At 57.8% G+C, this 11,290-nt stretch overlaps 1 protein-coding gene across 1 annotated transcript; it reads right to left on the reverse strand.

Moving 5' to 3' along the window:
- Positions 1 to 5,221: 5,221 nt before the first annotated feature.
- On the reverse strand, positions 5,222 to 11,027 carry LRRC51 (leucine rich repeat containing 51). The gene is made up of 4 exons (XM_065423735.1): positions 10,943 to 11,027; positions 9,163 to 9,368; positions 6,539 to 6,687; positions 5,222 to 5,363 (listed from the first exon to the last, which is right to left on the reverse strand). The coding sequence occupies exons 1-4, from the start codon at positions 11,025 to 11,027 to the stop codon at positions 5,222 to 5,224; spliced, it is 582 nt and encodes a 193-aa protein (XP_065279807.1).
- Positions 11,028 to 11,290: the final 263 nt, after the last annotated feature.

Below are 11,290 nucleotides of genomic sequence, written 5' to 3' on the forward strand. Positions count from 1 at the left end.
GAGTTGTGGTCACACCCCATGCGACGGGCTGTGATTTAGTAGACGCGTCGAACAACCCATCTCCATTGCCGGGACTGTCCGACTTGGTCTCCCTCCCTCAGCTTGCACTGTTGACTTGTTCCCTGACCTCTCTGCGATGAGCTCTTCTTATAAACGCCAAGCCTTCCAGCCGAATGGCGGTGACAAACGCCCCAGGTACAGTGGCGTAGTCAGGTGGAGTGATCAGAAAAAAAGGTACCACCCGCTGTGGCGCCTGTACTCACCGGGTCTTCGGCAGCACCTCGGCGGCGGGACCTTCACTCGCTCCGCGGGGCTTCGGTGGCAGGTCCTTCAGTGCCACCGAAGACACCCGGAGCTAGTGAAGGGCCCGCCGCTGAAGAGCCAGAGCGCCGCCCCGTCAGTAAAAGCGCCGCCGGGTGAGTAAAAGCGCCGCAGCGGGTGGCACCTTTTTTTGTGAGTGAGTTAAAAAGCGTGTGGCGCTTTTACTCACCCGGCGGCGCTTTTACTGACGGGGCGATGCTCTGGGTCTTCGGCGGCACTGAATGACTCACCGCCGAAGCCCCGCGGAGTGAGTGACGGTCCCGCCGCCGAAGACCACGCCACAGCGGGCGGCGTGTTTTTTTGGTGAGTAAGTTAAAAAGGCGCCACTTTTGGGGAATGCGCTCGGGGAGCGGCCGCTCCCCCCCTAGTTACGCTACTGTCCTGGTATAATTCATACTTGGGGCCCTACCAAATTCACAGCCATGAAAAACATGTCATGGACTGTGAAATCTGGTCTACCCCCGTGAAATCTGGTCTTTTGGGTGCTTTTACCCTCTACTATACAGATTTCACGGGGGAGACGAGCGTTTCTCAAAGTGGGGGTCCTGACCCAAAAGGGAGTTTTGGGTGGTCACAAGTTTATTTTAGGGAGGATTGTGGTATTGCCACCATTGCACTGCCTTCAGAGCTCGGTGACGGTTGGCCAGGCGCCCAGCTCTGAAGGCAGCGCCCCGCCAGCAGCAGTGCAGAAGTAAGGGTGGTAATACCATACCAGGCCACCCTTACTTCTGCGCTGCTGCCTTCAGGTCTCCTCACTCTGCCCAAACCAAGCCCGCAACCTGTCACAGCTGCCCTCGCCCATCCTCGTTGAAGGCAAAGTGACCACCTGATGGGGGTACTTGGAGTTCAGAATTCAAGGCCAGCTTTCCCCTTAGGGCCTATCAATAAAATAGTTTGCCCTGCTATTGCACAGCATACCTAAGGCTATCCAAGCAGCTTTCAACTCCCCGCATGCAGTAGGTCAGTATTAAACACTTCATAAAGGGGAAACTGGGGTTTAAGGGACTCGTCCAAGCACACTGACTCCCAGTCCTGGGCGTGATTGTCCCTCCCCCCCATTCTGGTCATCAAAGCAGGCAACTGTGGGCAATGTTAGTTTCAGCACAGTTCTAGTCTCACAGGAAGGATTTTCAAATCTTCTCCTCTGACCCTGGCCAACTGCTGACTCTGAACTCTGTTTCCTACCCAGCTGTGGGGAACTGCTTGTCAAGCTGCCTCAAGGTAGCTCCCAAACAACCCATGCTGGCTTCTTCACATGCCACCCTGGCTGCTTCCGCCTGCCACCAGAAATGCTCCTGCTATAAAAGTGAGACCCAGAGGCGGTCCTCCGCCAGTGACTCCAGCTATGTCTACATGTGCTGCAGTCAAACCTTTGATTGCAGTCTAGACATAACCGGGCTACTTTGATCCATCTAGTTTGAGTAACAGGAGCATACCCAGTATCTCAGGTGGGTTTATGCAGTGTGCGCTGCCACAACTTCTCCCATATGGTTTGAGCTAGCGTAATCAAAGCTAACTCAGGTACATCTATACGGGCAGCAGTCCTAGGTGCTGGAAGTAGGGGTGCTGCTGCACCCCCTGGCTTGAAGTGGTTTCCATCATATACAGCGTTTAGTTTGGTTGAGTGGCTCTCAGCACCCCCACTTCACAAATTGTTCCAGCGCCCCTGGCAGCAGTCACAGCTCTGAGTGCAGCAGAGACATACCCTCCGTTGTACTCCAAACCCATGTTCTGTGGGGCACAATCGATCTAACATGCATTCAGATTGTCGAGTTGATGTGGACGAGCTGCACTGGCTTCAGATCAGATCGTCAGTGGAAACGATAGAACAACTGCCTTTATCTGTAATACCCCTCTGGGGTAATCTAGACGTTGTGTGACTGCAGCAAAACAAGGGTATGAAGCCGCATCTCCTCAAGGCAGCTGGAGCAGTCCCACCAAAAGCCGTGTAGTCTGAATTTTTTTCAGTCCAGTGAGATTCTTGGAATTAAAAAATCCACTGGTTTTTCACTCAGTTGCTCTGCTCACAATTTGGATCCCTGAGATAAGGTGCTGATTTTTAACAGAGGGGACAATTGGAGCAGCCGCCCTTGGGCTGCTGCGGATTCTCCACATCGTAATCTTTAAATGGCTATTGGCTTTCTAAGGCTATGTCTACACTACCGCGGTAAGTTGACCTTAGCTACGCAACTCCAGATACGTGAATAACGTAGCTGGAGTTGACATAGCTTACATCGACTTACCACGGGGTCCACACTACGCTGGGTCGCCGGGAGACATTGTCCTGTCGACTTACCTTACTCTTCTCGTTCGGGGTCGACTGGAGAGCGATCTGGGGTCGATTTGGCGGGGCTTCACTAGACCCGCTAAATCGACCCCCGAGCATCGAGCCGGGGGTAGTGTAGACATACCCTAAGAGATGCTCCACTCAGCCACACGTTACTGGCCTTGCTGTAGGACCACGGGGTGCAATTCTCTAGCCAGGGCTGTGCGCGGCAGCCTAGATGATCAGTGCCCCCCTATGGAAATCATGGAACCGTGTCAAGAAATTGGACCACTTTCAAAAATTTGAAACTCCACGTGGGCGAGAGTTGACGTGTTTAATAGTGCGCCAGCAAAACCGGGGCAAGGAACCCTCAGACCATTAACCCAGGAGCTTCTTCCACAGTACCCCAGAGCGTCTCTACCACCTGCTCCTGGCCTAGCTGGTGGAGTTCATTCCTGGTCCTACGGACGAGGGATGGGGCAGACCACGCACAAGGGCGATCACCACCCACTGCCACTCTGGTTTGTGGAGCTGGCCTGAGCGTCCCATGCAGCCATGGCTTCGGGTGGCTGTCTCAGCAGCATTAACACATCAGCGTCTCCTGGGAGAGGATCACAACGCTCTCTCTACCCCCGCCCCCAATACCATCACTAAAGGGGTTGTCTTCTGCTTTAGCAAGGCTGGCGGCTGCTTGGGTCTGAAGTGCGCTGCAGCCCATGGGCAAGCACGGGGAATGTGGGGGCAGGGGCTTGTGCTAAAGGAGAGCTGGGAGGGGGAGGTGCAGCTTTGCCAGGCTGAATTTCACCCCTTTGGCACCGTTTTTCCTCAGTCTGAGGAGATGTTGTCTGCTGCAAGGCGCATCCGCTGGGCTGCATATCCCTGCAGGTGGGACAGTCTTCAGGGGTGGAGAAGCAGGTGCTGTGCCATTTTGCCCCAGGGCAGAGGGAAGCCAGGCAGGTGCTACACCCCTCCCTTGCATGGCCAATGGCTCCTTGGGCACAGTTAGCAGCTGGTGTCACTTAGAGCAGCCCTGAGGTTGCTCTCAACTATGCCAGACCCAGGGTAGAACTAGCCACAGCTGGAACCCTGGCTCCCTCCCCACACTGTACTTACTGGAGAAGGGAGCCCCTAGGCCTGATCTGTAGCTCTGTAGTATTTACCCCTCTTGGGGCCTCACCGAAGCCTCTCTAGTCACCGAAGCGGCCCTGGGGAAGCAGTAGGGGCAGTGAACAGCTGGAGGTGGGGGAGAGGTGTCTGGGAGGGGAATAGGTCTGACACCATGGAACCATTGCTAGCCCCCCTGGCCCTAACCTAGCCCCCTGGGCATGCACTGTCAGTTAATGGTCAGGGATCGGATTGCTGCTCTACCCCAGCCGCACCCACGGCCTGGGATAGTTCAAACATGCTTTGCCTCTGGGCAAACTCTGCCTCTGGGAAGACAAAGCGCGAGGTGACCATTTCCTGGTGGGGCTGGAGCAGTTGTGCTCGAAGCCTCTTGGGAAGTGATGACAGTGGCAGGCAGGGACTTGCATAGGGACGACTTGACTGGCCCAGGACCCTGGGGCACAAGGGAAACCTGGCTGGCTCAGCTGGGAATGACTCTGAGCATTAAGCACTAAAGCCCAGGGGGCAGGGCTGAGTTGTCCCAGAAGCTGCAGGCCCTGTGACTGATGGGAGCCCGTGAGTTCAATCAAATGGTCGTGTGGGACAGTCACTTACCAGCTTTCTTCCCCCAAAGGAGTCAGGGGCCTTCAGGCTCATCCCACCCCTGCTAGGGAGGAGACCGAGCGTTTGGAGGTGGGCTGAGCGTGTGATGAGGTTAGTGCCCGCAGGGGCGACTGGGCTCACACGGCAGAGCCCGCCTGCTGGGGCCAGGGGAGGCAGGTTCGTGGAAGGCGGACAGTCCTGTCGTATGTAGCACTTTGAGCTGTTTGCCTCCCCGGGGAGGGGCCCCTCTCTTTGCCCCTGGGCTCTAGCCGGGGGTTGTGTCGGGGTGGTTCTGTGCCCTGGATGGCTTTAGGTCTGATGTGCTGGGGATGGAGGGTTGCACTTTACAGTCTAGCCCTAGAGCACCCCCTTGAGCAAGCCTGGGGCACAAGAGCCGCCGGGAGTGGTGCTGCCCCATCCTCAGCCGCGAAGGAAGCAGCCAGCGTGGGATCGCTGGCACCTCCTGACCACAGATGGACTCTCCCTGGCAGCTCAGCAGGAGCTGGCTAGGCGGGAAGGGGGCTGGGACAACTTAAAGGAGCCCAGCGGGCAAGGCCAGCTCATCCGCTGCTGGGGGCACAACCACCTCCTGGGAGGCCCAGGGCCCCATTTCTTCCCCACCAGCTGCCTGCCGATCCCAGAAGAGGAGGAGGGGCATTTCCCAGCCCCTCAGGAGAGCGGGTGGAGCGAGCCGAGCAGAGACCCTCTGTGCCAACAATGGCAGGTGTGTACGCGGCCCACTGCCACGGCAGCCCTCCCCGTCCGTCTCCACTGCTGACTGAGCCCCGCCCCTCGTAGCGATTCATCGTCCTTCCCTACAGAGCTCGAAGCCTTTATTCCTACGCTAACACGCGGGCTTTACGCCGCCCACCCCTGCAGGGCGCTGGGCCCCGTTGAACGGCGCAGATGCTGCTTCAGCCCGTCCCCTCAGTAGTCGTCCCGCCTTTTCTTGACCTTCTTGGGTTTGACATTCATGCGTCTCCAGAAGGTGGCGGTGGAGCGGTCCTGCTTCGTCACGCCGCTGAAATCGAAGGACTTCAGCTGGGGCAGCACGGACAGCACGTAGCTCCTGTGGGAGAGTGGCCGGTCAGGCCCGGAATGGGGGGGGCTATCAGGCCAGGGCTACTCCCTGGCCTCCCCACCGCCATGCCAGGGGCTGCTTCTCCTCCCCTCCCCCCAGCTCACGCTGTACGCCCCAGCTTGGGCCTAGAGAAGCCCTCGGTAGTAGATGGAGGCACTGCTTCCTCTCCCAAGGGGGCCAGAACTAACTGCTGCCCAGGAGTCCCTGATCTGCCTCCTAGCAGCCTCTCTCCTAGGGCCAGACAGCACAGGGTGTCGGATCGGGGTGCCTTTGGGATCACGTTGGCACTGGGCCCCTCTGCAGCTGGGCCGCTGGAGCAGAGCAGATTGTATAAAATCAAGGGCAAGACCAGCGATGCGCTTCCCATGGGCTCCTCCCTGGCTGGGTGGATCTTGGCACCTATGCTGCAAAGGACTAGACCTGAAGAACAAATACAGCTTGTCAGCACCTCCGTTACCTGCTGCCGCTGCTCCGTGCTCTCGGACCCTGCTGCCTGACTGGGGTCGCATGTCTCCCGAAAGGGAGCAGGGTTAACGAACAGCTGGTCGAGCCCGGATAGTGGAGGCATCATTGAATTTCAAATCCGATTGGCCAGCCTGCTCCGTCACGCGTCTCGGAGCGATGGCAAGTGATTCTCCGAGGACCAGTCCAGAACCACTGCTTGGGGCCTACACAACTCCAGCGTGAGCGAGGAGACCGGGCAGGGACTCAGGGGATCTGGGTTCTCTGCCGCTGCCCTGCCCTGCTGGTGACCTTGGGTGAGGTCTGGGGATGGACTTTCACTATGTGAACGTGCGGTGCCCAGCACGATGGGACCCTAATCCTGATGAGGGTCTCTGGCCCTGGCTGTCCTCTGGCACTGAGGAGAGGATCTGTAGGTGCACATGCATGGGGCAGGCTGGCGCGTGAGCAGGGTTGACAGGAGCCAGGCCCAGTCTTTTAAAAGTTTTACCTTGGCATGGTCTGGGGGGGGGGTGGGGTCTTGGGCAGGGCGCAGCGGGAGTCTATTGACTCCGGTGGAGGTGGATGGGTCCCTGAGCGAGTTTCTCTGGGCGCCCTGGCAGCAGAGGGCAGAGAGCTGTTCCCCAGGGCTGGGCTCTTCTCTGCGCCCACCGTCCTTCCCTCTCCCCGAAGCACTAGCTGGCTGAGCCCCTCTGCCCCACCTGTAGCCTTTCTCCTCCTCGATGGGGTTTCCGTGCAGGGTCAGCGTGCGCAGGCGCGGCAGGACGGCCAGCTTGTCCACCTCGGCGAGGCTCTGGATGCTGTTCCCGTGCAGGTTGAGGGCCCGGAGGTCGGGGTACATAGTCAGCACCTGCAGCCCCAGTGAGGGAGGGAGTGGAGAGCCTGGACACAAAGCAAGCCTCTCCCAGGGTATAAACTGGGCCATAAGACCCCTCCCCCTCCCCCCGTCAAAAGCAGCCCTAGCCGGGCTTTGCCTTTCCCCAGCCTCTTTCACCCCAGGAGTCCACGGGGCTTCATGAGCATGGAGCAGGGACCTTCCCACCAACAAACTAGGGAAATGCAACCTCGCTGGAGCTACTGTAAGGTGGGGGCATAACTGGTTGGAAAACCGTTCCCAGAGAGTAGTTATCAGTGGTTCTCAGTCATGCTGGAAGGACATAATGAGCAGGGTCCTGCAGGGATCGGTTCTGGGTCCGGTTCTGTTCAATATCTTCATCAATGATTTAGACAATGGCATAGAGAGAACACTTATAAAGTTTGTGGGCGATACCAAGGTGGGAGGGGTTGCAAGTGCTTTGGAGGATAGGATTAAAATTCAAAATGATCTGGACAAACTGGAGAAATGGTCTGAAGTAAATAGGATGAAATTCAATACGGACAAATGCAAAGTACTCCCCTTAGGAAGGAACAATCAGTTGCACACATACAACATGGGAAATGACTGCCTAGGAAGGAGTAAGGCATAAAGGGATCTGGGGGTCATAGTGGATCACAAGCTAAATATGAGTCAACAGTGTAACGCTGTTGCAAAAAAAGCAAACATAATTCTGGGATGTATCAGCAGGAGTGTGGTAAGCAAGACACGAGAAGTAATTCTTCCGCTCTATTCCACATTGGTTAGGACTCAACTGGAGTATTGTGTCCAATTCTGGGTGCCACATTTCAGGAAAGATGTGGACAAATTTGAAAAAGTCCAGAGAAGAGCAACAAAAGTGACTAAAGATCTAGAAAACATGACCTAGGAGGGAAGATTGAAAAAATTGGGTTTGTTTAGTCTGGAGAAGAGACGACTGAGCGGGGACAGGATAATAGTTTTCAAGTACATAAAAGGTTGTTACAAAGAGGAGGGAGAAAAATTGTTCTCCTTAACTTCTGAGGATAGGACAAGAAGCAATGGGCTTAAATTGCAGCAAGGGCAGTTTAGGTTGGACATTAGGAAAAACTTCCTAACTGTCAGGGTTGTTTAGCACTGGAATAAATTGCCTAGGGAGGTTGTGGAATCTCCATCATTGGGGATTTTTAAGAGCAGGTTGGACAAACACCTGTCAGGGATGATGTAAATAATACTTAGTCCTGCCTTGAGCGCAGGGGACTGGACTAGATGACCTCTGCAGTCCTGTGATTCTATACGTAAGCGCCGACTCCATGGGTGCTCCGGGGCTGGAGCACCCACAGGGAAAAATTAGTGGGTGCGGAGCATCCACCGGCAGCCAAGTCCCCTCACCCCCCGCCACACCTCCTCCTCCCCTGAGTTCGCCACGTCCCCACTCCTCTGCCTACCTCCCAGCGCTTTCCGCCCGGCCGCAGCCAAACAGCTGTTTGCAGTGTTAGCATGCTCCAGGAGGGAGGAGGAGGAGCGGGAACGTGGCATGGTCAGGGGAGAAGGCGAGGCCGGGGCGGGGATTTGTGGAAGGAGTTGGAATGGGGGCAGAGTTGGGGTGGGGACTTTAGGGAAGGGGTTGGAACGGGGGTGGGGGCGGGGGGGTCAAGCACCCACAGGAAAGAGGGGAAGTCGGCGCCTAGGATTCTATAAGTGGGGCGGGACCACTATCCCAGCTCTGCGGAGTGGGAAAAACTGAGGCACAGGGCAGAGCTGGGACTCACCCAAGGCCCCACTGGGACCCCGCTGGGAAAAGCAGCCTGATTTTACCCAGAGCTTAGGGGACACACAATAGGGCTGTGATTTCCGAAAGAGCTCACCATTGGCCTGTCAGCCTCCCTTGAACTCTGGGGGGCTTTTACAATGGCAGCAGAGTTAGGCCAACACTAAGTCTCTCCGAGCTCCCCACAGCTCTGCCTGGCGGGGATCCCCTGAATCGCCTGAGTTCCCTAAAGGTGGCCAGGGCATCAGCCCCGCTCCCCACAGCAAGCCTGCTCTGCCAGCTGTCCCCCTCTGCCACCGGGCTGCATTAGTGCAGGGGCAGGGGGCAGCATTTGGGCTCTAATCAAAGTCTGGTGAGTCAGGGCTGCAGAGCAGTAACACCAGCATGGCCCCAGCACCCGGCGCCCCCTGGGAGCACTTTGGAAATGGATTCTCCCAAACCCCTGGGCAGTGTTGGCTCTTGCATCCCCTGTACAGGTGAGCAGCTGCAGTGTGTGATCCAGCTGTATTCACGTGGCTGTGGCGCTGCTTCAACCGCACAGCTCAAAGGGGGTGGAGGGGTATCACCACTATTTTACAGGTGGGGAAACTGAGGCACATAGAGGGGCAGGAATTTGCCCGAGACCTCAGGGGGAGTCGGTGTCAGAAGCAGGGTTAGGAGCCTGCCCTGTTGAGGGCTAACCCCCTCGGCCACCAGCCCACAGTGCTCCCGCTCCGCCGTACCGGGTCGATGGTAGACAAGTCGTTGAAGGAGAGGTCGACCCAGGAGAGCTCGTCGGGGTACTCCAGCAGCTGCTCCATGGTGGAGGCGAAGTCGGTCAGCTCATTGATGGTGTTGTTATTCAGGCGCACCGCCTGGGTCAGCAGCTTCCCCCCGGCCGAGCGCTTGATCACCTTGAGGCCAGCCCGGGGCTCCTCTGTCAGCAGGTCTAGTGGGGAGAGTAGGGAGGGGGTTAGAGCAGCCTAGGGAAAGGGCACGACCTGCTGCTGATTCGGTCGGCGGCAGCAGTGACCAGCTGGGCAGCCACAGACCCGGTCTACCTTGGTTCTGATACGGCTCCCATCACCTTGGTATCTGGGCACGTCCCTGCACTCTAGTTAACCCACCCCGCAGCTGCAGGATCAGAGAGGGAGGGCGCCGCTGGTTCCCCGCGCTCATCGCCAGTGCCGGCACAGCCTGGTTCTCTACGTCTGCGGCGGGTTTTAGGGACCCATGTTGCTCGTTGCTCCGAAGCTGGTGGAAATGCTGGTCCTGTGGCTAAGGCAATGGGCCGAGGTGCAGCAGACCCAGCTTCCACTTCTGGCTCTGCCACAGGTTCTTGGGTGACCCTGGGCAAGTCACTCCCTCTCTCTGGGCCACGGGGAACAGGTCATGGTACGCCCTTCCTTCCACTTGCGTCTGGGCTCTTCAGGGCAGGGGCTATGTGTCCGTGCAACACCTCGGACAGCAGGGCCCGGAGTCTGGCTGGGGGCATTACCAGCGTTTTGCTAAGGAGGGGCCCAGGTTACCTGCCTGGTCACCCCAAATTTAGCGGTGCAACCTGGTGTACAGGGTCACCACGCCACTCCAGTCTGGCCTGGCCGGCCCTCTGTCATGGCAGCAGGGAAGGGGCACTGCCATGACGCCACCCAGATCTGGCCAAGGGGGAGGGCTGGCCCCCTGTCCTCCCCCCCGCACTGCGCCATTGCACCCCTGAGCACAACATCGCTTGACGTTGTCCCTGCCGTTGACGAGAACGCAGCAGAAGGGCGGCCAGCGGGCTAGGAGACCTGTGCGGCCGGGCAAACCCTGTCAGTAACAGGATTGCTCTGCGAGAGAGCTCCCGGGATCTGACCCTCTTCCCTGGCCGGGTCTGTGAAGCCTGCGGCGGTGGGACAGCAGGGAGACAGCACACTAAGACTGAACCAGCTGCCAGTGAAGGGCACCTTCATCATGCATAACTCAAAGCAGCCCAGGCTGGCCCAGCGACACGCCCTCTGCAGGGGGACCCCGACACTGGGGACAGAGGCCCTTCGCACAGCCGTGCCCTTTGCTTGCTCTGGCTGAATCCCCTCACACGACAGAGGTGGCGGCAGCATTGAAACATGCAGTTGGCTTATTTCCCGCTTTGCTCTCCGTCCTTTCCCGGTCACTCCCGGTGCCTTGTGCTGCAGCTCGGGAAGCAGCGTGGAAGGGTTAGAGGAGGAAGCGGGAGGCAGGACTCCCGGTTCTATTTCCAGCTCTGGAAGGGCAGGTGTGCGCTGCTGGTGGGAGGCAGGACGCCTGGGTTCTCCTCTCACCTCTGCCACTGACTCCTCTCGTGAGCCTGAGCAAGGCACTGGAGCTCCAGGCCTGAGTTTCCCCAGTGGTAGACTGGTCCTTGCATGAAACGGCCTTTCTGCAGGGCGGGACAGCTAAGGAGCCAATGAGCGACAGCTGTGGTGGGGACAGAGCCCTAGCGCCCCCCACCCCCGCGCCCAAAACAAGTCTATGCTAGTTTGCTTTGCAGAGTAAGAGCCGCACCTTGGATGAAGCTGATGCCTCGGAAGGAATAGTCCAGAGGAGGTGCCTGCAGTGAGATCTTACAGCAATCCCATCGCACGCTCATCTTTCAGGCCACGCTAGGAAAAACCGCAGGAGAGGGATTTTAATAAAGAAACCGGAACAGCCCTTAAGGCGTCACAGCCACAGCCAGGCCACACCTCACAGCAGGACTAGAACGCAGCTCCTTTTGGGTCCAAAGTCCAGGGCCCTTCTACCTCCACTAGCAGAGCCTCTTCTTTAGTAACGAGCAGTACGGGGCTCATGACATACGGCTGTGTAGTCCTAATTCCATCCAGGAGAGGGCAGTGGTGCACAGCTGGCTCCCAA

The sequence above is a fragment of the Emys orbicularis genome, chromosome 1 (assembly GCF_028017835.1).
Source record: "Emys orbicularis isolate rEmyOrb1 chromosome 1, rEmyOrb1.hap1, whole genome shotgun sequence".
NCBI lineage: Eukaryota > Metazoa > Chordata > Testudines > Emydidae > Emys > Emys orbicularis.

What these genes read in the sequence shown, in the direction of transcription:
- LRRC51 (XM_065423735.1), bottom strand. Translation starts at nt 11,027, where the DNA reads ATGAGCGTGCGATGGGATTGCTGTAAGATCTCACTGCAGGCACCTCCT. An exon ending in ACTTGTCTACCATCGACCCG is followed by an intron (nt 6,688 to 9,162) that starts GTACGGCGGAGC and finishes CTGGGGCTGCAG; the next exon opens with GTGCTGACTATGTACCCCGA. An exon ending in GAGGAGGAGAAAGGCTACAG is followed by an intron (nt 5,364 to 6,538) that starts GTGGGGCAGAGG and finishes ACTCTCCCACAG; the next exon opens with GAGCTACGTGCTGTCCGTGC.